Source organism: Rhopilema esculentum, chromosome 9 (genome assembly GCF_057945365.1).
Source record: "Rhopilema esculentum isolate cy_ngs chromosome 9, ASM5794536v1, whole genome shotgun sequence".
Lineage (NCBI taxonomy): Eukaryota > Metazoa > Cnidaria > Scyphozoa > Rhizostomeae > Rhizostomatidae > Rhopilema > Rhopilema esculentum.
The window spans coordinates 5,110,619-5,136,013 of record NC_142823.1 but is presented as its reverse complement, the minus strand read 5'-3'; the positions used below and the strand labels follow the sequence as shown (position 1 = coordinate 5,136,013).

The window sequence follows — 25,395 nt, the reverse complement described above, 5'->3', positions numbered from 1 at the left end:
TTTTCAGGATCGGATTGTCCCTTTTCGGTGAGTCTTTTAATACATTCTATAAGACTTTATAAAACTTTGCATCAACTTTTTGGTCGTTTTTCAGCTCTGTAACAAAATGAAGGCAATTGCAGCAAAACTAAAGTTGACTGCAGCTAAGGTTGACAAAGCAGTTAAGGATGCAGTTCTCAAGGGATACCTCACAACAGCTGCTATCGTCCAGTCAGTCAAGGAATTCTACGAAAACGAGATCGCTAGCAAATCATGCGAAGACTTCCTTCCTGATGCAGTAAGTATTAAATTTATATTTGAAAATTGCAGAGATAGTTCTGTCCCTGACGTCCGAAGCATTTCTTGTGGAAGACGACGAAACGAGTAATCTCGCGACCTTGAGCATGCGCAGCAGTGATTGAGTTTCATGCGTATTCACTATGATTATTAAGACTGGGCTGGCTCTTTTATTAGGAAACTTTCAACTGTTTACCTCCCAATTTATCCGTCTTTTTACCTCAAAGACAGCGACGATATTTCTTAGCGTTTCGCCTTGGTAGCTTCATTGCTGAAGGAACCAAGGATTTGGCAATGCGTAGCCCTCAAGATATCATTGTGACACTGTCTCATATGTATTTTTGCTACTGACAGCAACAGCTTTATGCCTTTTCGAGCAAATATACACTTAAACTTACTAAAGTATACGGCGAAAACTTGAAAATGATGTTAAAGAGGTCTTGGGAATGTCAATGTCTGGTCTTCTACGAAGCGCAAGAAACAGAGACACCTGGCGTACGACCATTGCGCGTGCCACGGCGGGTCAGCACTGACCCATCTGTTCCTGATGATGATGATACACTAAAAGGACACGGGTCCTAAGCCTCATTGGCTTATGCAATACAATTATCTTTCTGTTTAGTACAAAGCAAAGGATCGAGAATGAACTTTGACAGCTTGAATTTTGACGAGAATAAATTTTGAAGTTTGAATGAAAGTTCCTGAAGCAGAAAAGAAAAGTCACGAAACAATAAGATTCCACTCCCAATGTTTTTGCTTTAATAGCCAACTGCTAAGGCGACATAAACCCTTTAACAAACAATGAAATATCTCCATATTTATAACATATTGTCCTCCTTAATTGAAAAAAACTCAACTCAGGCATGTTAAGGCCTATAAAAACAACTAATAAAAAAGAGATGCCACTCAGACGTGCATTTTTTGTTTAACTGTTCAAAGATAATAGAAAACTTGACGAAAATCCATTATATCTTTAGGTAAACGAGATCATCTTGTTTTTATTGCATTAATATGGAATGGGTTTTGTATTAGGTATGCACAGCTGCCAAAGATTTGGCTCAAAAATTCAAGGTTAGCAAGGAAAAAGTTGACAAGGCCGTGAAAGATGCACTGATCAAGGGATACGACAAAGCTCAAGAGATCTTCGATTACGTAAAGGAATACCTGAAGGAAAACATCCAATGTGAAGATCACCTTTCATCTATCGTAAGTAACGCTTTTCTATTGGTTTTGCTGTCAACTACTGCTACCAGCAAAAAATATGTAGAAGGATGGAATACTTTATATCTCATGCCTTGTGATAAACGTTTTGGTTAATGATTAGGTCATCAACATAGTCGAGATACCAGGAGCTGAATAGGAAGAGAGAACTTAGCATCATTTCATGTCTTGTCCTTACTCTATAAGGAATATATTCTTATCTAAATAAAGACACGATTTTTCGTGTTATCTTGAGAGCTAGGAGCAAATGAAGGGATTTAACCAGAAGACAAATCTGAAGCAAATTACAAATTTGATGCTTTTTCGCCGCTAGTTTTATCGCCATTACTGAGCTCTGTTATAACTTCATAGTAAGGAATTATCGTAAAAGCTTCTTTTCTATGCGTTTTGCTTGTCCCTTCTAGTCCTGCTCTATACTGCGAAGGACCGCCAAGTTCCTCGGCGTTCAGCTCCAGAAGGTGGAACAGAAAATCAGGGACCTTGTCAGTCAGGGAATCACAAGAGCCACAGAATTGTACCAGAAGGTCTTGTCATTCATCAGAAACCAGATCCTTGGTTAAACTATTTTCTGATTACGAACTTGATATGAAGATCTACTCATTATATGCTTGAAAAAGATATAATAAATAGCTGCACATTATTTCTTTTTTCTCTTGTTCTGCCAGTTGCAAGGGCCCTGAAGCAGTATTTTATTGTGTCCCCGCTTTGAAAACGGGTTTGGCAATCATTGTAAAAAAAGCTGGAAGGCTGGGCAGGGGTGCTTCTTGTAATTAACGAGCACCCCTTGAAAGAGGTATTCGAGATGCTGGTAATGATAAAAAGGCTTAATATTTTCCGATGAGCTTTGAAAAATAAGGCGATGAGCTATAAAACTTATTTCAAAAGAATGCCTACCCGTCATTCGGTGATTAGAATGCCTGCCTAAATGGTTTTTTAAAAACCATCAGCTTGAGCAGTTTTGGTAGATATCATCGAAGAAAACACACTTTTTAATTTCCTCCATTTTGTAGTCAGCCAATATTTTTCATATGTGGAGAGGTAGCGGTTAAAATCGACTTTAAAAGTAGAAATAGTATTGGCAGTGATTGTAGGATAACTTCAGAGAAATCTTTCAATAAAGAAAGAAAAAGCTGTCCGTTAGAAGCAGAGCTAGTAACGTCTTGCTGTTTAAAAACATGCATCCGTTACACTCTTTTTTTATAAGAACCAGTAAATTTAAGTTCAGGCTGACTGTTCTTAATTTTTTCGAAAATCTGAGGCTGGATTGTTCTTAATTTGTTCTTAAATTAAGAGGGTGTAAGCAGTGCTATTGCTAGCATTTTCGCTCTAAGGAGGTGTTCAGGCCTCATTTGCCAACAAAGTGAGTTTGACAGCCCTAATTTGCTGACAAATTTGAGTATTCATCGAAAAAGCACCCACACATCGCTAAAAATCCTCGATTTTGAGCGAAAACGTTGTTCAAAATTGCATTTTGCAGAAGCTCAGCCTCAGCTTGTTCTTAAGTTTTGACCAGTTTTGAGGCTCGTGTTCTTATAAAATTGTTCTTATAAAAAAAGAGTGTAGTTCTTTAAGCTCTGTGCGCAGAGGAAAGCTCAGTACATTCAACATGTTGAAACGGTGAATTCTTCTTGAATGTCAGCAAAATAAGCACAATTATGGTTCAGCCGCAAACAGCAATGAAACCGCATTATAGGCCTTGCAACGAAAAAGATGCAGGACCAATGCGGGAAATCTTTGCTCTTCTTTTGATTCTTTTCGTCCGCTTTCATACACCTGTCTGCGCGCAGTTGTTTCCTTATCGTTATCATGAATTGTTTACTTCCTTCTGAAGCTATTACCAAGCAGATTATAATAGTCAAAATCATAAAAACAGCAGGAAATGGCGAGAAATTAATATATTTCAAATAGAATGGCCAATTGCAATGACCGATTTCAAAACTAAATGTGTCTAGGTCTTATTATGAAAAAGAATTGATTTTCATTATTTGAACAATATTTTGTTCTAATATTTATCAAAATAAGGCAATTCAAATATAAACATTCATTTTTAATGAAATAAGTACATAATTTCAATCTGAAAAACACCCAATATATATGCGCGAAAATCCATTGCTAGACCAACCATCACTAATTTCCTCGACAAGGAAGATAAAATTTGTATTAAACTTTGGGAAGACATCATTTTCTGTTGATCTGAGGGTTTTTGAAGCGAGCACTTCAAAACATTTAAATTCTTAGATCATTTTATCTTAAGGGAAGAAGTAGGCTGTCTGGGAGAAGAATCTACAAAAGTAGAACTTTCGATGAAAAGTGTACTTGAACGTGATACAAGTTTAAAAATCAGTAAATTCATTTAAATCATCTTGCTTTTGAAAGGAAATCATTGTTTTTAAAACACACATGGCCTAAACTGGGCTCAGTTGGTGTAACTTTGACTCTGGTTCCGTTAATACATGAATGTGTTTCATTCTCTTTAGTATTAAACATGATGACCCTCTTACTAGGAACTTTCAAAGACTATGGCTTTCATTGCTGCCTTACCTATTTGGGAAAAAACATTCTGCCTTGAACTAAGGACGTTAAGACACCAACGGAACATCTGAAATGGAGCAAGAAAAAGAGGAAGGTTGTAGGGAATGTACAGACAACGACTAAAAGAAACGGTAGGCTGGGTGAAATATGCAAAAAAAATTAGGAAATAAAACACCTGTAAAGCTAATTTTATTCAGTTTTAGCCCCCGTATTTTTTCAAAACTCAACCCCAGCGGCTCCAAAGAGGTCCATGAAATGACCGATGCAACAAATCAAAAGAGTCCGATCTAGCAATAGGTTTTAAGTCTGCATATAGCAATATATAAATACAACTTGCAACAGCGATGTTTCTAAACCCTCTATCTTTGTTGCAAACCATCTGCAATAAAGTATACTTATTCGCTACCGAATATTCAATTAACAATGTAAGCAAACATATATCAGGACTCTTTGAAGAATCCCTTTTCTTTACATTTCTTTGCTGCAATATCATTAACAAATGGACTGAGAGGCAGACCTGAATCTGATCTATCTCGCTCTGAGTCTAGTAATCCATTATGAGACAGATGTAAAATGGCGTCTTTTTTGTGATGCGTGTCATCAGACAGGCATACTAGAACAACGTCATTAATTGTATTAATTTCTTCATCACTAGAATGTTTTGAAGTTCCAGGCAGCCTTTTATGCATTTTCTTTTCTGTTTGATTACAATCCATTTCAAATTCATTATCGTTGTATTTATCTATGATTCCATTGCTAACAGACTCAGAGGAGCCGTTATATGTTGTCCGATGACTTGGCTCATTGATCGAAAGACTCCCTCGAATTCCATTATTTACATCCGGACTAACTTTGGGTAAAGATTCGCAATCCAGTTCACCAAACTGTCCTATGCCACTTATCCATTGGCATTCATAATGGTCTTTTGCATTTACTTCATAGTTTGAAAGTTTCCGATCCTTGGTATTACAGACATCTGAAAACTCGTATCGTTTATCATATTCTGAATTCTCTTTCTCAATACTTTGCCAACCATCCGGGGGTTGCCAGTTATAATTGTATCTATATACTTTATCAAGTACATTTATTGGTTCAGCGGTTTCACCCAACAGCCCACAGCTGTCATGGCAAGAACATTTTCTACTAGACGAAGAAAAGGACTCTTTAGTGGATGTGTCACACGAACATGATGAAATCTCTGACACATCATCTTCCAAATCTTTACCAGCCTCTAATCGACAACCAACCTCGTTTGCAAGCTCAGGATCCTCCAAGTTCTCTTCCTTAATTACCAAAGTCTTGATATCTAGTCCATTATTTTGAGTCAAATGTTTCAAATCGTAAAAATTTGTATCCGCCATTTTCCTTCTGACATTCCTACCAGCATCTAGCGCTTTATAATCAACACCTAAACTTTCCTCACTCGCTGATCCATCATAACTACAATCCTCCTTTTTGGTGATTTCTCGAGCGCTGTTTAGAGGAGAACAATCAAACCCATTGTTATTATTACGCCAGTTGACAGGTACGTGTTCGTGTATAATATTTCTTTGATTAAAAGTCACAAATTTCTTTCTGCGATATTCTTCGCTGTCTTTTCTTACCACAGTTTGTCTACGGTTGGGCCCATCGACTGCAGTCAAGCCAGGCAGTTTCCGCACATTTGATGGACTCTCTGGGACCATTAAGCGCCTGGAATCTTTTCCTTGGCTGACATCTTCACTATCAGATACAACAACGCCAATACCTGCTTCATCTTCTACCCAGTCATTTGCAAAACTGCATTCCCCTGCAAAAAAACCAGTTGCAGTTAAAATCTTTTCTAGCGAAAACGTCCAGTTCAGTCTTTTTGTTCGCTCGCGCAAATATGCACGCGTAAAATCTCCTTATCTTATTGGCTTCTCGCAGCTTGTTCACGCGAAGTCACTTTCAGAGTGGAACAGTCTAATACCAAGGCGAGCGAAATTTGCTCTCTGTCCCCAAAGTGATCTTTAAATATGCACGCGCATGGTCGGCCGCTAAATGCGCGGAAACAAAAAAATTGAAGTGGAGGTCGGCCTTCATGCAGGTTCATATTTAAACACAGAAACTTTATCAGCTACCAAGACCAAAAAAGAAAGTAGAGATTAATTTACATATAATGCTGGTCTCTCTAAGAATCGTGCTTCAGGAAAGGATGCTAATTTTGAAGGAATTCCTTTAATTTCTTTGTGAACGTGGTAATCGTGGAGCTAATTCTTATTTGTAATGGGATTTCGTTCCACACCTGTGCACCACAATAGATTCTACTTATAATTAATGTAAGTGCTTAAATTGGGAAAATGAGGCAAGGTAAAATTTGTGAATCACTTTTAATTTCAAATACAGCCCCAAATCGCTTAGAGTAACTTTGTTTCTAAAATGTTGTTACTTTTTTAGCACAGTACCCTCAATACCAGAGCCACATAAATTCGAGGGCTGAAACAGAAGATAGGAGTCAGCAAGACGCTCCTCCGCTTCTCCACTTGGTTTTCTATTCACGCGCGTGAAATTTTGTGGCTCTGGTACCCAGGGTAAGAGTACAGAACTTTTCTAGATTGCTTGTCATCGCAAGACTTTACAGGCACCGCCAAAATCATGACTTGGAAGATTACTCGGGGTTCCAAACTTGTTGGCTCCCTATATGCTGAGTCCCTCATTACTGCGACTTCATAATCTAGTTTGGTATAGTCATAAACGATGCGCTCAAACTATCATCACTGCAGGGTAGATTTATGAAGACTTCAATCGAAAAGGCTTTCTTACCACAAGAGCTGTCATGTCTTGTCATCTTGAAACTACACTCTTCCTTGAATATTTTACTCCCGTCATACCTTCCAAGCGTCAGCTCGTTTCCGCGTAGCCGTATGAAGTGTCCAGCAGTCTGTGAACTTTCAAATGACACATAACCATCGAACCAAAGGTTTGGCATTCTGAAAAAGGCACTGCTTTCCACTAGAAAAAGAAATGGTACAGTTGCAATCGTAGTTTGCGATAAGTGATCACGACTAGATTCAAGGGTGGGTTTGGGCGCCTAAAACTCACCCGGAGCCTATATACCTCCATGGAACAAAACGCTCTTTCAGCGGTAACGTGATCCTTAGATATCGGAACACAATTGTACTGCATCAAATTTTAGCCCCCGCCTTTTAAAGAGGTGAGCATCTTCATCGGAAACCGCCCATGCTAGTGTTTCAAAAGGGGGAATTGTCTAGCAAACTACGGCCATTATTCAGTGTTGCACGTTTCTCAGCTACCCAGAACTTAATGGCCACCAGCTGAAATGATGATAACAGCAATCAGAAAAATCTTATGATAAAAATGCCATAAAAGAGATATACAATGCAAGCGAAGCAAAGCATTTGAAAGTTTCTTTCCTTTTTAAAACATCTATCTTCTTATCAGAACTGAGTCTGGGTTCTCAGAATTTCTCAACTGTTAAACAAGTCTAGCACAAGTCTCTTAAAAGTAATATTATCAAAGAAAAACTAGCGTCATATATTGAATGGGGGAGGGGGCTAAATGCAATAGCATTGGTGACTTGTTTGCAACACGACAGAGGGAGTCTTGATGGGTGGGTTATAAATGAAAAGAAAATACACAGAGTGTAAAATTTTACTACATTCAAAATGATACTACATTACGCTTGAACAAAAACCAAGAAAGGTGTTCTCATGAACTCGATTATTGAGAACATGAAACTTGCTTTTACCATGAAATTGATAAAGGTATTCAATATGTTTTCCAATTGAGGTATTAATTTACGAATGACATTTAGAACATAACTTTGTCGACAATCATATTCAGGGGATTAATTTTCAGGTTCTTTGAACAGGAGAAGCGCTAGAAAAATTCGTCAGGGGGACAGGTTGTCCGGTTGCAGGGTTTTTTAATAAAGGAAGCATAATAACAAATCTGGTGATGTCGTTGGAAAAAAACTACAGATTTGGGAAATAACGTGCATCGTAAAATTCCAGCAGGCGATTAAATTCCTACGCAAATTATTCTATAAATTATGTCCTATAGTTTTTTTAATTCAAGGTTTTTGAGGTCGATTAAGAGTTAAGCTTTCATTGGATAAAACCGCTATAAGAGGCAAAGATCGAAGCTTTGGGGGAAAAGGATCGAAGCATTAATTATTTTAACTTAAAAACAGGCCTGAAGTGACAAATGGCAAAATTGTTTGGTTTTCTTAATTAAACAAAAACTACGTTCACAGCAAATCTTTGCTTAAAAACTAATCATCGATTAAATACTTAATAAGATGAATTGTGATTGGAATGGCTTAATTGGCCATTCAAACAAGATTACAACTTGAAAATTTCTAATTCGAAAATTGGCTTTGTACGTCCATAGACCTTGATTACACTGTCTAAAGTAGAAGGTAAATATCAAACTAGATATTTCTGGGATAATTTCATTTTCTAGCAAATATTCAATGATTATTTGTTTTTGCCTTCAAGGCCGTAGCAGAGAGCTTCGTATGGGTCTTGCCCGAAGATTGTTGTTCCATTGAGATAAAATTGCCAATTTGAGCCTGAAATCGTTACATTCTGCCCGATTGGGCGTGTTGCAGCCTCCCCTAGCCCCTATGTCTCATACGCCTACGATTATCTTGATGGTAAATTTAATTTAATGCATTAGTCAAACACTTCACATTATAAAATTTCGAGAAGCGTTCTCCGAAATATGAAGCAATGGGGGGGGGGGGGGGGGGAGAAAGGGTGTCACTGTACCCTAACATGTACATTTTGATGTTCTAATCTAATTTGGCGATTTTTGAATTCACTTTATGGTTAACTACTAGATTTTTTTCTGCGAGCGTACAGTTGTGTTAATGATCTCAAGAATCATGACATTTACATTATGTTGGGTTAGTGTTCAGGACGCTAATCCATTGCCGTATAGGAATCCTCATATATTGTGATTTTCTCTTTACTTATTTTTGGAAAATACTTGTCTATCATTGTTTCTCTTCAAACAATGACGAATGTTCCTTATTCTAATTAGATCCTTTCCTATTGCCTTCTAAGCATCAAGAAATCAGTTCAAGCTGAAACCTCCCTCTCAAAACATTCTCTCTTCTACCACGAAGTATCTTTCTTCTCAAAGCGCTCTCAATTAATTATAATTCAGCATGTTTGCAGCTCAATATTTTACTCAAAAAGCATCGGTTTCCCATCTTTTAACGAGAACAGGAGACACGTACGAAGTTCTATTAGATTCCAACCTAAAAGGCACATTGTGATATAAACATACCGAAGCCTTGGTCGTCTCTTTTCTTTTCACCAACCAGCTCCAACCCCCTTGCCCGCATCACATGCCCAGGGTAATCCACTAGCTCGAACGTTGTTGTCGGGGGGATAAATGTTAAATTATCCAATAGCTTGAATTTGCTTTTCCCTGTTAACTTCAATCGAAGGTGTCCAACTCTTGATATTTTTCTGATCAGCTCTTTCTCTCTTAAATTCGTAGAATCTTCCAAGTTGATAACATGCTTTCTTCTAAATAAATCTTTAAGCTTCATTTTCAACACAAACAAATAAAATTGATTTTTTTCCAAAAATATTTCCCAGCTTAGTAACAGCCTGTAAAACTTTCTTCTGCAAATGCCAGCTCATAGCATCTTTTGAGCATATAACCTAGAAGAAAATGAAATATATGAGACATATGAACAGCATTAATACCTAAATTTTTTTATTCAATAAATTTACTACAAGACCTGAAAATGGTAAATAAAACAAACAATATATTAACATATTCAGAGAAATGTATTCAAAGTCAAGGCAACCGAATTCACAAATAGAAAATTGATAAAACGTCACGAACAAGATATTGCAGAACCTTTAAATCACATCAGAAAAATCACCTTTACGATTGCTGAGTCACATCATGTACTAAATTTAAGAATTTCCATTAGATATAAATACATAACATTTAGCAATTGGACATAAAGCAACCCAATATCGGTCTCAAGAAACTCTACAATGATCTCTGGAGCGAACTGTTGAAGAACACAACACACATTTAAATATTTGGATGCAATTCACAAACACGCTTAAAGACGGCTCACACTTGTTTGATGTTAACCCCTGTAGCTGTGGAGACTATTTGACAAGCTATAAAACACTTGAAAATCAAAAGTATAGCTGTCTCTATAAAATACCTAGTCATGGAAATAACTTATATCAATTCACTTGACTATAGGGGAATATCTTTCCTAATTTCTTCCCTAAGTGGTTGCTAGGCTAGTTGCTTAATTAATTTCGGTAATCTTAATCAGGGCCTTCGATGAAGGGGGCTAGAGGGGATACTCCTCTAGCTGTACTTCAAAGTAAAGAAACACAGAGGTTGAATATTTTCTCGTCAGTTCTTCCTCCCTCTCTGAATTTCTATCTTGCACCATAGGCCATTTAAATTTTGCTGAAAGCGTAAACTCAAAGTTGTGTCAAAGGATCAAAATTATAAAGCAATTTAAGCTTACGCAGTTCAGTGTTTTTTTAAACTAATTTCGGCTTTTGAAAAAAGAGCCTTAAAATTGGTGTTTTTTAAAATGTTCAATGTTTTTTAAAAAGGAGCTTTATAACTTAACATACTGGGAAGTTCAACCATTTGGATTACAACATTTGATAAAGAAAAGCACACATACCTCACTTAAAAGAATATTTTCACGAATATATTTGTCCTCAGTTTGGTGCTGAAACAAGAGCAAATCCTCAATAAATAAATGTTTTTTTCTACCCAGTCAATTATGCTACATAAAAGCACGAATGATAAAATAAAAAGTCGAATAGAAACATTCATAAAATTTATCAAAGTTAACAGAAGGTATCCTTCGGTTTTTTAGCGTGAATTATGATATTTACTACTCAACGTGACTGCAAACCTTTTCGTTATGACTGGTATCTCAAACTGGAAATACATTATCTTGTTTGCTCGTCAGACAATAGATGTTGCGTCTTATACATCAAATATACATCGATCAATATTGCAAATCGGTAAAAATTAATTTAAATCGCTATTTTGCTAAACGATATGTTCTGCTATCAAACTTGTTTGAAGAAGCTGACTTTGCAGACGATGTCATGAATGAAGTGGCAAAGTCGTGACGTTTTAGCCAAGCACAATTGCTGTTACTAAGAAATAGTGTAAACAAGCGAGAAAAATGAAAACACACAAGAAACAGGTGGATTGAGCATGAATAGAGAACCATTTAAATTGTTACAAAGTTTTGTTTTTATTACCAAGTAAAACACACAATGCTCGCAGAATTGTAGGAAAACCATCAAAGCTTCTCATATTACAAATAAAAAAGAGCAAAGTCCTTTTATTGCGATCTTGAATAAAAACAATGACAGTTGACATCTTGCCATAAGTTTTGAACAGTAGCAATTCCAATAAAACATACGGACAATCAAAACCCACGGTCTCACATCATCATAGATCTTAAACTGTACATATCTTCATTTCATTTTATTTTCTTTAGGTGGATTGCTCAAAATGTTTCGTTAGATAAGCAAAACAAAAGTAAATTATTTTATTGCTTCCATAGGATCAGTCGTCCACGTTTAACTCTATATTTATTCTAACTCTATTCAAATGTAATCATAATATTTAAGCAAATATTGGCTACTCAAGGATATTTTTGTGCCTAGCTGTAAAGATAAAATTTGCTTAGGATGAATAACAACGGCGTTTTTTATATCAAATCATAACAGATAACGGTACTCGATGTAATTGCAATTTTAACAGGTTTGCGCATAAAGAAATTGCCAAGATTAAAAACGCAATTTGAACTTTCTAAAGCTCTTTTTGAAAGACTTAACCTGAAATAAATTTGCAAAAAATCTTATCTGAATAAGTCAATCATAGATGTGATCAAATTGATATTTCGATTGATCATTTTTTATAGAAACGTAAAAAATTCTTAGTTTTTCATTACCGATTTTTGCATCGACTTAAATTGTGGAACGATATCTAAAAGCACCCTTACAAAAAAGCGCCTTCTATTGACAAAGTGATTTCAGTATTTCAACAAAGCTTATTTTACGCGAAGATCCAGTCAATGTAAAAATCTGCAAGTTTCAGAGATCCTTCTTGAATTCAAAAAATGAAAGATCCTAGCTATCGGCGACGTACTCTGTTAAGGGTAAAAACTCTGTTTAATTATGGACAGAACAGAGGCGTACCCGAGGGGGGAATAGGGGGGTCCGGACCCCCCCCACTTTTCTAAATTATGATCCTCGAGATTTGTCCAAAAATGATATAAAACATATTGGGGGGGGGGGGGGGGGTCCAGTATACTGTAAGCTGGTATCAATAACAATTGTAAAATACTTCGCTATGTAACGTAGCTGACATGAATCAAATAATGGGGGGGGGGGAATTTCGCAAAAAGGGCGTTTCCACGCATTTGCGAGTGTCTGAAGGGCGTGGTCAAAAAATCTGGGGGCTCCGCCCCAGACCCCCTCCCCCCTCCCCCCTCCACTGCTGCAGCCCTGGGTACGCCACTGGGACAGAAGGATGAAGCAAGCTGCGAAAATCGTTTCTAAATTTATAACATTAGTAATATTTCCCAATCAATTCTAATAATGCTACATAGCACTTCGAAACGTTTGAATAAAATCGTTCATTACCGTTTATGCTGAATATTACTCTACCGTATACTGAATATGTCCGTAAACATTTGCTTAAACTTTATGTGGTGTTTTCAACTAACAGGGGAAATTATTAAACATGGACAGTCAAATGTTGCTAATATGATAAATAATTAAAAGATTGTCGTTGCTTGCCTTATTCTTATGTATAAATTCAGCTTTTCTCAAAACAACAAAATCCACGTACGCATAGAATTGTTTCTTGTAAAAATGGCAACCACATATTTCTGTGGCCTAGACAAAGTTGAGCAGAAGTGTAGGTAAACTTGGAATAACATGCAACAAGCAATGAAACAAGTAGATGATACTTTTGATACTTCCAAAGCAAAGAAAAGAAAATACGAACGACAGTCTCCTCCTTCAGACTTTTGAAATCCAAAATTCAAAAAGAAGGTTATGTAGATATTGATCACCCTCAAAACCATGTGAATTTATTAAACATAAGACAGACTACACGAAATAATTCTTACGTATTCAAATTGGATTCACTTTCTGTGCAGCATATGTCAACTACTTCTTTACGTAGAAACTCATTCAACTATGCTTTTAAGTATATTACTTATGCTTTTATTGTATCAGTAGCTATGCATAAATGAAATAAAATTTTAAGAAGCTTTAAGTACTCGATTCTCAAGAAAACTCAAAAATTTTCAGTGCTGAAAACTTTGTAAGTTTCTCTTAAAATGAAAAAAATGTAATTAGCATTCAATCATTTTTATTCCACCAACACCAACACAAAATATCAAAACAAAAAAAATAAAATATTAAGCATAACTGACATTTAGTGTGCAGATGTATTCGGAAAGCAAATGAGATCGTTCCTTCCAAACTTGATTGTGACTTGGTAACCAGGATCTGTTCGTACAAAGGAATAATAACACAGAGTTTGCCTTTGGTCGCCATCCTATAAACCTTGATTTCATGCTAAACAAAACATTAGGCATTTTTTGTGCAAGCATACAGATGTCATAATTGTTTATTATCGATCTTTCTTGACGGTGATTTGGTGACGCACGCTAAAAACAAGATGCAACACCTTTCTCTGTGTTTATTTGGCCAGCTTGCTAGAAATTCATGGGAAGAATTTCGGTTGCCAGGAAAACTGAAAGCCTTGTTCAGCCAGCTTTTACGAAAAGCTTCCCGAATTCCAAAGCTCCTACTCTGTTCCTTGGATTGTTGTTAACAAAGTCAACAGTTAATGAAATTCCCATTTGGTTTTGCATTCAATTTGGAAGGGTAAGATAGCCCTGAGATAATCGCATAAATGTGAAAATTTGCTAAAGCAGTATCTCAAATATAAAAAATATTGGAAATTCGACTTTCATTTGGCTGACAAGAAGTAAGCACTTTCTTATAAGGTCGAGCAGCAATTGTTTGCATATAAGAAACGAATAGGCCAACGCCGAATTAAGTTGCAGACTACCTCAACATACGAACTTAACTGCGATTCGATTATCTGCAAGGCAGGGTCAGAAAGGTAGGATGTTTGCGAAGAGCATCTTACCCAGGGCAGCAATCAAGCTTTACAACGAGCGCGCTTTATTATCAATAGTCTTTTAAGTGAATGCCAAAATCAACACCTGGACTGTTATGAATGAAGATTCATTTTGGACAATTTTACAGTTGGTCGTAACTCGTAACCTGCTGCGTTGAATCTTACAGTCTGCTGGTATTAACATCGATACCTTAAAGAGGGATTGCGCTGCTGCACCTTTTTGCTGGTATATAACGTCGGAAAAGAAATCTCCAAAGTCCGTTTCTATTCAAGCAAATCCGTTTGCAAATACAATATGATTGAAATCGGTGATCGGTTCTGGTAAGCGGTGCTCTATCTGCTCCTTTCTCGAACAGGTGATCTAACAATCTTTGACATTAGCCTTTTTCATTGCTCACGCTAGACAAAAGCCTTTTTCATGCTTAAAATGTTTCGTTATACTGGGAGCTTCTTGCATGTCGAGTAAATCGCAACAAATTAGCTGCTCCAGTGAGACGCTTTCCATTAAACAGTAGATACGAGGTTTGCATAATGGTCAGGGTCACCGCCTTTAGTTCAAAGGAGAGCCATTGCTTTCTGTTATGTCAAGCATAGGAAACACTAGGTGTGATCACATCGAAAGCAAAGACCAGGGCACTTTTCTATAAGCATAGCTTCTCGGAGTCCTAAAACTACCTACGGATGCTTGGTAGAAACAAATTCAAATACAAATCATCCATGATTTTCTTCGTATCTATAATTCTTACACAAGCAAAGGAAACTTAAATTTTGATTCGACATAACGGGTTTTTTCAGGTGAAACAGTCTAGCACTACACAAAAAGTAAGCACCCTGATGCGCAATTTTTATCTAGATCGACGATGCAAGGATACTTAAATAACTCGTGAAGACAATTTAACCGAAACGCAACGATTTTCAAGAGATCAGGTCAAAACTCAATTTTGATTGACCATTTTCGGGTTAACCCCGGCAAAACGACTCGAATTTTCCCTCGATTTTTTACTCAACAAGAAATCGAGTGAAAAATCGAGTCGTTTGGCCACCTTGTCGAGCGAGTCGAATGGGGTCTAGTGACGTCGAGTGAAGTTTGATCTTTAGCAAAAAAGTCGTGTGAAAAGGTGTTGTCGAATGAAAATCGAATCATTTGGCCACCTTGTCGAGCAGGTCGAATGGCATCGAATGAGATTGAGTGAAGTTTGATCTTTATCAAAAAAGTCGAGTGAAAAGGTGTTGTCGAATGAAAATCGAATCGTTTGGCCACCTTGTCGAGTGGGTCGAGTGGGCGCGTGCGCAGTTGTCATCTCTTATGCTTAGTTATTTTTAAAAGAGCTAGGGATATAATCAAGAGCGGGGCGGCCAAAAGGGGGCAGGAAAGCATACTACCATGGGGTCTCTAGGTTCAGGGGACCCTTTTAAGTTATGAGTTCCATTTTAAGAATGGAATTAATCAAAAGAAACAAAAGTATGCCTAAAAATAGTAATTTGCTTAAGCGAAATAAAATAATTAGTGATGGTTACTGTCTGAAACGAATGATGCTCGAGCTTGTCAAGTTAATGCAAAAGGACATTTGCATGTAAGATAAGCACGGCAGCCACTTTGCGTTTATTTGTCTTCATTTTGTTGACGTGAGCGAAAAGTTGGGTGAAAAATCGAGCGAAATCTAATCGTTTGGCCAACTAGTTGGACCGACTTTGAAGCAACAAAAAGCTACCTACTGGAGGTCCCGTGACTACTTGAATACAAAGCAAATTATAGAACAGAATGATTGGTAAATCGGCGCGTGGTCTTGATTAAAGTGAATGTATCTCAGGTTTGAATGTCAAGCAGGTCACAAATCGTCACGAATTACGGTTTTGGAATTTAAACAAGAAAATTAATAAATAATATCACTGTATTGCGAAATGACAAGAATTCATGGTTTGCGCTTTTGAAGTGGTCCCGCAGAAGCATACTGGTATTGTAGGATTGAGGTATCAATAGGCAATGGGTCTTCAAGGACCCTAAAATAACTCGAACAATACTGGAGATGTTATTTTATAAAGAAGCGAGGGGTGAGCCTTGAGGAACCCCATTTCAATTTGAACGTCACTCTATCTACTATTTCCACCAAAGTGGAAGTGAAATCTTTTAATCATGTTGAGATATATATGAGCTAAAATCTGCGTCATGAAAAGATCTAAAGTAATTTCAATCATGGCAACATCATTTCAAAATACACTAATATTTAACTTCTGCAAAATTCCAGGAGAGCATTACACATGTTATCGCTAGGGATAGATTTTAGAATTAATATCTTGAACTGAGTGAGAACGCAACAAAAACTCCGTATCTAAAATATCGACTCCTGTAACAGAGTAGATGTATTGGTTTCAATCCTGGTTGCTACCATCATAGTGAAACTAAACGGCCGCAAGTCATACCAAAGCCAGCAAATAGAGAAGGTCGTAGATTAAGATAACATTGAGATTACAAAAAACTGGTTTTTTAAGAAAAGGAGTGTGACAAGACTGTTAAAGGATAGAAAATTGAAGCCGATTGAGCAACTCTAAAGCTTATTTGCCATTTCATTACATAATAGAAGAGGCTGTGCTTAGAGCTCTGCCTGCAGACCCCAACATCTCAATCCTCAATCTGCATCATTCTGAATCTATTTTGGGTCAGACTTCGAGAGAATTGTAGTTAACTGTTAATGACCATAGGGTTGTAATGCTTCTTGCAGTATCGTTTTGTAAATTGTTTTTTGTAATTTGTGAAGTGAACTCTTGTGAGCAAAAATAAAAAAATTGAAAAGCAAACAAATGATAAACCCTTTTTTGCTTTTCAGGCATCGATTAACTTTTCATGGCAGTGGCTAAACTTCAGCGCCGAAAGTTTCCATTTTAAAACATCCTCGCTTCTATTAGCCACAACAACAGGGGCTATGGTTCAAATAATTCGTAAATACCAGCTGAATTTCATCATTTCATTCGTTTTCATATAACCCTGTCCATGTAAACACCATAAAGGTGAAATTTCACCGATTTTATCAGTGAACGGTGTCTAAGATTTGGAAAAAATAGAAATACAGTTTAAGACCGTTAACTTAACGTTTACAGCTCTTTATAAACGGCAACAACCACTCTGTAACATACGAGTTAAATATTATCTTCAATGACATATTATATATGACATTGGTGATGCCAGACAAGTTTAACATACAATCGTGACATGCAATCGTGACCACCACCAGAATCTTGCATTTACAAAAGATCACGGTATATAAGACATTCTTAAAACAACACGTGATTCAAGGGCAGTAGTCCAGTTCTTCTTACAAGATCTCGATTTCCAGACAAAATCCTATCACTTACTTAGGATGGTGCTAGTGTAGCGATTCCATTCATTCTAATTTTTCCTCACCTATCGCCATCCATTTTTACTTTGTTTATTTTACCTACAGTAATTTCTTCACATCACTACCTCATCACTACACTCTACGAACATATCACTATGTCAACATTTCCTCTCTTTTGTTTAGGCCCTCATCAACCCTACACATCTACCTAATCTCAATTCATAAACTATTCACACTGGGCCTAGCCCTTCCTATCCTTTGTTTTCCTTACATCATTCATGTTAATTTTAGATATTCATTTCTGTATATAAGCATGTTAATTTTTATGTTAGTCAGTTCAGTTCACATCAGAGTTACACAGGCAACACACTGTCTCTCTCACTGGCTCCGTGTCCTCTGCACGTAAAATAAGACACGCTGGGTTGGAAATGACACGTTAGTCAAGGATGGTTTTATTAGTGAACGAATCGCACATAACAAGGCTCAATTCTCGCTATACTAAACTAGGTTATACTCTACCAGGACTTCTATTCTGTGCTACCAGCGATGTATTTAATCGAGTTTGAGGATTTTCATGGGAACAATTCAGACTGGATGAATTGCTTTGAAAGTTGATTAGCTGTAAAGAAGTTTTCGAAGTTTTGAATAAAGATACCAAAACGTCAACAAGCAGAGCGCTACATCAATGCCACCAACTAACAAAAACGGGGATGAATAAAAATTAATTATGAAACACTTTCACATCAAAATTTCAAAGATAGTAAATTTTTCAGGTTGTTTGCTAAATGAGAATTTATAAACCAACTGTTTGTAACTTTTTTATCTGATCGTAGATCACTGAGCACCGGTTTTGCAGCTGTAGATTTCTCATAAAAGCTTTTGGTTTTGGAGTTTTTGATCAATGGTAACAAATTGAACACGATTATCATTATGATGATGAAAATGATAAAATAGTTTTAAATGTTGGGTTTGTTAGCAGTAGAAGTAGAATGAATGGTATGTCATGTAATAAATGGCAACTGTCACCTAAATACTCCCCAAAAATGAATTATTGAAAGCTTATGATGGTAATCAAAAGAATCATTCAGGTATTATCAAAAACATCCCAATGTACCAAGCCCAGCGAGCTTTAAACGAGAGATAACAGATAAATAATACAGGTGACAGCAAAATTTGGCCGTGGCTTGTAGAAGATGGGATGTCGTGCTAAAGAGGGAACTTAACATCGACTGGGAACAAAATATCTCAGCTTATAAGGGACGTGTTGAAATGGGATAGGGCGGGTCACTTTCACTATGGAAAGCTTTCACCAGGCTTGTTACACAGGGCTGTGTATATAAACACAAACAACTAAAGCTCTATTCGGGGCAAAAAGGAGAATTTTACTAGCTGAAGAAAAACAACGCTTAAATAATATCTTATTCTAGAAAACCAAGGAAAGGTTGGCAGTTTCCTTTGAGCTCCCTTGACACCCTGCTCTGTCAGTTACTGCTGGCTGAAGTAAGCCTGAGACCAACCACCTAACTTGGCATCACATCTTACTTACGCAGTTAAGGTATGGTACAAATGATTTCCACTTCTAAAACTGCAACATTCTCTGTATGGTTCGAACGACAAATTATATTAAGTTCGGAAAGCACAACAAAGAAAATATATACCCATTTGGGGGTCGAAAAAGGCCAATCAGAAAAACGTGAGCCTATGACCGGTATAGTTAGTCAATCAGTACCGCATGCCTAAAGGAAAATTACCACTGGACTCCAAGAGAAGAATAGCGGTTGCTTTTGGTATATGTTGATCAATTCCAAAACTTACTGGACAACTATACCGGTCACGCACTTGCGTTTTTTATTGTCCTAATTCGATCAGCGACTGGGTATATATTGACAGATAATGTCGTATTTCGTTACGTGAGAGTTAGAGTTAGAACACAGTTAGTATTTTAGCTTCCATTATTTCATTTTCTAAATCATAATGTAAAATAACCACATCATAAATATAGATGTGACCTTATCAAAAGAAATAAACATCATGTTAACAAAACTAAAACCAAAAAAATATCTATAAGGTTAAATTATTGACAATACTATATTAAGTTATATAAATAAGTCATTTATTCATAACTTCATTATTGTGAAGCCGCAGTCATCTAGCATAGCCAAAATACGGGGTACATAGTATTGTGGCAACGGAGTCAAATGGAACAAAAACTCTTATCACAGAAACAAAACAGTTTTTATAATGAATATTGTAGTATAGCTAGGTACACAACCAAAGCTAAGAGATAAGAAAATAACTAAAATTACGGTGAACAAACCACGAACAATAACAAACAGCGAATTTTTAGGTGGCTTTTTGAAATACTTTCCTTCGTCTTCTCTTGTCTCCACTGCAGTTTAGATATGCCCTCGCAGTAGTGCGAATGCCTTACGGATTTAACAAAAAAATAGACTTCGGGACAGTCTAATTTTCGAATGTTCTCGCTTATATAGTTTGCTAAAAATTAAATGTTATCTTCCACGTCGAGAATTCGAAAGAAAGGTAAATTCTTTTCTATATCAATGATAAGGACCTCTTCCAGCTGCAAGTCAAGGAATTCTGTCCGCATTGATTTATAGGCTTTCAATTCTACGAGGAAGTGAAATTTGTCCTCTAGAAATGTTTTTAGTGCGATTGAGTGTCCAAGCTGTCACGTTTTACGTGTTCACTTGGCCTCAAATATTCTATACAGGAAATTGAAATACCCTGCGAAGAAGTAGGAATTTTGAAGGGCCATAAAGCAGCTAAATCTAGGCGTCAAAGACAATGAGGCAATGAGGTCATTTACAGAGCCAAAAAGGCCAAAAAAGTCATTTACATTGCAGCCACATGTCAAAGTCTGTGAGGAAGGCCACTGGAAACATAAGTATGCACCGAAAGGCCTTGTGTTCCTTCTTCTCTGAAGAACGACCACGGAAGCAGAAAAGAGGCTATATAATGGGTTATACTGTATTTCTCTTGGCTCATGGAATGGCGACCCTTGTTTTTGATGACGGGTGAACACTTTCCTGGACTCTTTTATCATATAAATATTATTCCCAGAATTATTTTAGAAAGCCAACATTGATTGCAAACAGAAAAACCTATAAAAGACTACTGAATATAAAATTTGGAGGGAATCTCAAGCTTTACCCTCCACCAAAACATATAATTCAAAAGTGCCCTAAATTCACGTGGTAGCTATAAAGTTAGAAATAATGGTAGCTCTGTATTTTTAACGCCATACAGGCAACTTTTTTCAACATGCCACGATCCCAGTACTCGTGCATTACATATTCTCGGAGATTGTACCTGAAATTTTCCAAATATATTCGTCTTCAGTCGATTTCAGGTGACGTTATGAAGGAAAATACTAGATTCCTACAAGAAGGCACTCTTGTTCAAGCACCTTAAAAATCGTCTTCACCTCAAGTTTAAGAGAAGATACATAGCGCGGACTCTCTGGCCTGTTTTGAAAGAATAATTTATCTTCTATGCAAAGCATCATAATTATTCTCCAGTGAATATCGATCGAAGCTAAGCAAGAAAAAATCGCATATTGGTTGGATCACTATAAACATAACTTTTTTGCAAATAAAGGAGAGAGTTCAGTCATTTCAAAACTATCACTAAATGTAGCTTTGGCTCTTAATACATATCCCTGTTTTTCTCATTGTTGTTAAAAATACACATTCTTAAAATCACGTCTTTGCTATCTCTCCGTTTCAGCGTAGTTAACACCAAGGCAACAAAGAAGCTTTCTAAATTCTCTATGTTTGGAATTTTGAAGTCTCTACTAAAACTAACAACGGTATTGTTTTAGGACTATATCTTATTGCATACTACGAACTTTCAAAGAGCTTTCAGTACCTGAAGTTTCTCATTATTTTCTTTACAAGAAACCGCCGCCACCGTACAAACTCTCGAAGTAGTATTTGTACGTGTTTCAGGTTCATTACGTTCGTATTGCAGTGTGAATTGTGCGGAGCACCTTAGAAGATAGTTTTATTTGTTTTTCATTGTTAACGCCTTGTTTCGGAAAGCGAGAAAAGCGTTTCTCATGTTTTTGAGAAAAGGTGTCGAACATTTACAGCTGCCTTAATAATAACAATTACGACAAAACGCAATTGAACCTTTACTTCTGCATAAGCTGAAGCAAACCTTGCATACGATGGAAATAAACAAAAGACAAGTATATTAATGGTAACTATGTATAGAAAGTAATTATATTAAAATAAAATATCAGTTAAGTATGAGAAGTGATAATATTAACAATGCAATGCGATATAAGTGCTAAATATGGAAAATGATAATAAAAAAGGAGATGTTGGTTAAAAGGAGATAAAGTGTTAAGCATGAAAAATATAAATATAAATTTTAATAAACGTTCAAAGACTGGTGTAAAGAGGTTAAGCAAACGCACCTTACTGAATGCATGGAGCTCCGAAAGCCAGTAGAGGCGTCTTAATGACTTGATGTTTCTTTGAGTAGACGTAGAAGACATCTAATAGTCAAGCTTTGCAGTGATCACATCATCAATATACAGGTGCTGTTTCTGTCTAGTTTTCAATTAACAAACGCAGATGCTCGCAGCAATGACTGTTTTTCAACTCTCTTTGTTTTGTCAATGGCATCTGGAAACCTTTTCGGTGTGCACTGATTACTACCCAGTATGACATCTCAATACAGATATCCCAAAAAATGAAAACAATTTCTGAAGGATTGGTGCCATCATCGTTTTTGTTTAAAGAACACTTTGACTCGCCTGAATCAAATGTGATACAACTTTTTCAGTTGTATTATGCATCAAATGTAAATGTTATTCCCCTTGCAAGCAGGTTGCACCTTTCATAAGCGTATAGCAGCGGCAAACTTATCAATCACTATTCAAGACATGACAAGTCGACACAGCAACGACTGGAAACAATACAAGGAATGTCCCATCATTCCTAGCGGGTGCGGTAGATAAGACTAAGCTTTTGAATAGGGCTAAGATAGGACGTTCTTACACACTTACGACCTGGCATGTCTGGCGGGTGGTTATCTGATGTTAAACCTAAGCTAAAAGGTAAATGTGAAGGAAAAGTCATGATTTTTTAATTAGCCTAATGGATCGACACATTGTGTTTGGTAGAAAGTCGAAGAATATCTTCATCACCATTGTCTATAGCCCTGCCCGGGTGAGATCATTAGCCACAGATAGACAGTATTGAAAATTTTCTTAAAACAGAAAGCTAATTTCAACAACTGCAGTGGTATATAATTAAAATCTACAGACGTGAAAATTGATCTTATCGAATAGATTTGCATGTTCACTTCTAATTTGGTCCAATTTTCCCAGCACATTCACTCTATCCGGGGACAAATTATGGCCAACAAGGTTGCATTAGTTGATGGATGGTGCTAAAAGTCAAAGACATTCTGTTGTCTGAATTTCAGGGTGTCTAGCATGCTAAGAAGGTTCGGATCATGGTGTCGAATCATTTTGAATGTAATCAACTGATACTTTATAGGACTAAGATGATTATAATAATAATGATGATTGATATGCGATCCGGGGAAATTCATGGTCAAGAAGGGAAGTTGCAAGGATTGTTTTACGAGAAAAAGTTTTCCAAAATATTTTGAATGTGTATGATGACGGTCACAGAAAATCTATTCAGCGTGTTTAACAAATCGCGGGGATCCGAATCAGGGTGTGGTATAGCCTGTGTTCCTAGGGGTTCTGGAACACAGGTTGGGTGTGGTGGCGTTTGAAATATATTCAGTTGATAGTAAATAGGGTTACAATAATAATATTGATCAAGATTGGTCATCAGGCTCTTGTAAATGATGGCTGATTAAACATAAATAGCCAATATTATGATCAAAACTACAGTCTTTAATAATACAGGCAATCAAGGTGTTTGCTGGGAATAAATTACGGCGATTATTCATCACAAGAATAAAGCCGCGGCTGTTTGAAGCAAAAATCAGAAGAAAATATTTGGGGCTTTGGCGAGTTTGAAGGCATATTTCTTCTTATTTTTAAATTATTCATGATGTTGGTGATGACGCAGACAACATTGAATAAGGTTAATAAATTATTTCTAAGCCCATAATGGTGGTCAGATTCTTTAATTAGAAATGAAATTTCAAAACCTTTAGCTATTGTTATAAACAATTGTATGTTTTTAGACGAATCCCGCATGTAGTTTTCTTTATTATTCATTTTTTGTCTGACAGACATCAACTATAAATTGCTTTGTTTTCTTAGCGGCTGACGTGTTGGTGTGTTATCGGGGATGGTTGTAAAAGCCGACAAGAAGAAAATAGTGGTACACCGGCAAAAATCCAGGAATGGTTGTGCTCACGTTAAAATGTGCAGCATTTACTTTCGATCCGCATCTCCGTTTACCTTTAGCCAATATCCGAACTCGGAGCGGGGGGCGGGGGGGAGTGGTCCTCCAAAAGCAAGCAAATTTGGCGATAGAAGTCACAATTTACTGATTAAAGTTCTGAAAACTGTGCTTAAACTGACAATTTTGTAAAACCTGGGGGCTTTTACCCCATAAGAACACAATTCCTTAGTATGCGCATTGCTACCCAAAAAATTTCCTGTCAAAAGTTCTTGGAACCCCCAGCTGCTGGGGTTAATTCGAAGAAATAACTGTTCTACTTGAATATCAACTCCATTAGATCAAAGCAATCCTCTTAAGGAGGGGGAGAAGGATGCAGTATAAAATGAATACTTGAATATTCCTATTTGGCATTTGCTGCCAATTTTAAGGACAGTCAGATAATTTTCTTGTAGGGCTACATCTATATTTTCGGATCATATCGATAAAATCTGAAAACCCGCGAATGGATCGCTCTGACGTCATCCTGTTTACACTCTATAAACTTATGCCGCTTTTATTGACTCAGCTTTTGGCTTCATTCATCTTTTACAAAACTTCTAACCGAACAGCAACACAAAAATAAAATAGCTGATAACGTTTCATATCAGTGTGACAGATGTAAGCGCCATCTGATAAAGCAAACTACTTGAATAATATTTTCACATTGAGTCAAGTAATAGATTTTTTTACAGACACTAATAGCTATGACTCACATGTTTAATAAAGATTAATGTCTTTGAATGAGTTTGGTGTTGAGGATGATCTGATCCTAGCGCAGCGATGAAAAAACTTGGCATACGTCCCTCGGAATTAGAGTCGAAGACCAGCGAAAAAGCCAAAGTGGCGCAAACGCATCTTTGAAGCATCTCGGGGCTTCGAAGCTGCTCGTGTTGCAAAGGCGAAATAAAAGCGTCTGAATAGAAAAAAAGAAGTGACTATTGCAGAGCAAAATCGAATCCGTCGTCCACGACGGTCGAACTGACGACGACGACGGTCGAACTGACGACGACGACGGTCGAACTGACGACGACGACGACGACGAATAAGTTAATTGTAGTGCTCTATGCCGTAAAGGTAGAACGGCAAACCTTTTGGCGATTTGAAAAGGACCGTTGTAAGTTCAAATTACGAGTTTCACACAACATGCGATCATCAGGCAACTGTTCTAGCTTGTCTCATCAGAGTCAAGAAAATATTACGGCCTCACGGCTGTGAGCTGGACGTAGGTTTTAAAACGATGCATTAGTTTTTAGGAAAGCCAATCCATAAATTGATATCGACCATTTTATTTGAACTTCATTATTCAGAAACTTTTATTCAAAAGTACAAGCAACAGTTTGACGAAGGCAAATAGACTAAATTTCAGGAGGAGGAAGTTTGAGGCGCATTCTGACCTCCGTGTTTAATAACCGTTATTGATTTCTGTTTGTAGGGGCTCGAAGATATAATTAGCCAAGCTAAGA

The 25,395-nt window shown here is 36.9% G+C and overlaps 3 protein-coding genes across 5 annotated transcripts in view; 1 reads left to right on the top strand and 2 right to left on the bottom strand.

Moving 5' to 3' along the window:
* The window catches only part of LOC135688966 (uncharacterized), a 5,115-nt gene extending 2,983 nt beyond the window's left edge, over nucleotides 1-2,132 (top strand). The window contains exons 5-7 of the mRNA XM_089109935.1: nucleotides 95-277; nucleotides 1,309-1,482; nucleotides 1,902-2,132. Coding sequence (XP_088966061.1) covers nucleotides 95-277; nucleotides 1,309-1,482; nucleotides 1,902-2,057 — 513 coding nt within the window. The 3' untranslated portion in view covers nucleotides 2,058-2,132. The remainder of the gene's footprint in view (nucleotides 1-94; nucleotides 278-1,308; nucleotides 1,483-1,901) is intronic.
* Nucleotides 1-25,395, bottom strand: part of LOC135688973 (mitochondrial fission 1 protein) — a 39,385-nt gene that overhangs the window by 2,966 nt on the left and 11,024 nt on the right. The gene's annotated exons all lie outside the window — the stretch shown is intronic.
* LOC135688958 (uncharacterized) lies at nucleotides 2,054-25,395 on the bottom strand. 2 transcript variants are annotated; one of them, XM_089109934.1, is made up of 6 exons: nucleotides 21,976-25,395; nucleotides 10,934-11,006; nucleotides 10,697-10,744; nucleotides 9,307-9,689; nucleotides 6,814-7,002; nucleotides 2,054-5,818 (listed from the first exon to the last, which is right to left on the bottom strand). In XM_089109934.1, exons 4-6 carry the CDS (start codon nucleotides 9,572-9,574, stop codon nucleotides 4,470-4,472), a joined length of 1,806 nt encoding a protein of 601 aa, XP_088966060.1. In that variant the 5' UTR covers nucleotides 9,575-9,689; nucleotides 10,697-10,744; nucleotides 10,934-11,006; nucleotides 21,976-25,395; the 3' UTR covers nucleotides 2,054-4,469. The 2 variants fall into 2 exon arrangements, with proteins under 2 accessions (XP_088966060.1, XP_065062100.2); XM_065206028.2 differs by lacking the exon at nucleotides 10,934-11,006.

Coding starts and splice junctions, on each gene's coding strand:
- LOC135688958 (XM_089109934.1), bottom strand. CDS start 9,574: ATGAAGCTTAAAGATTTATTTAGAAGAAAGCATGTTATCAACTTGGAA. Junction 7,003..9,306: donor AAGAGACGACCAAGGCTTCG/GTATGTTTATAT, acceptor TTCTTTTTCTAG/TGGAAAGCAGTGCCTTTTTC. Junction 5,819..6,813: donor AAGACATGACAGCTCTTGTG/GTAAGAAAGCCT, acceptor GTTTTTTTGCAG/GGGAATGCAGTTTTGCAAAT.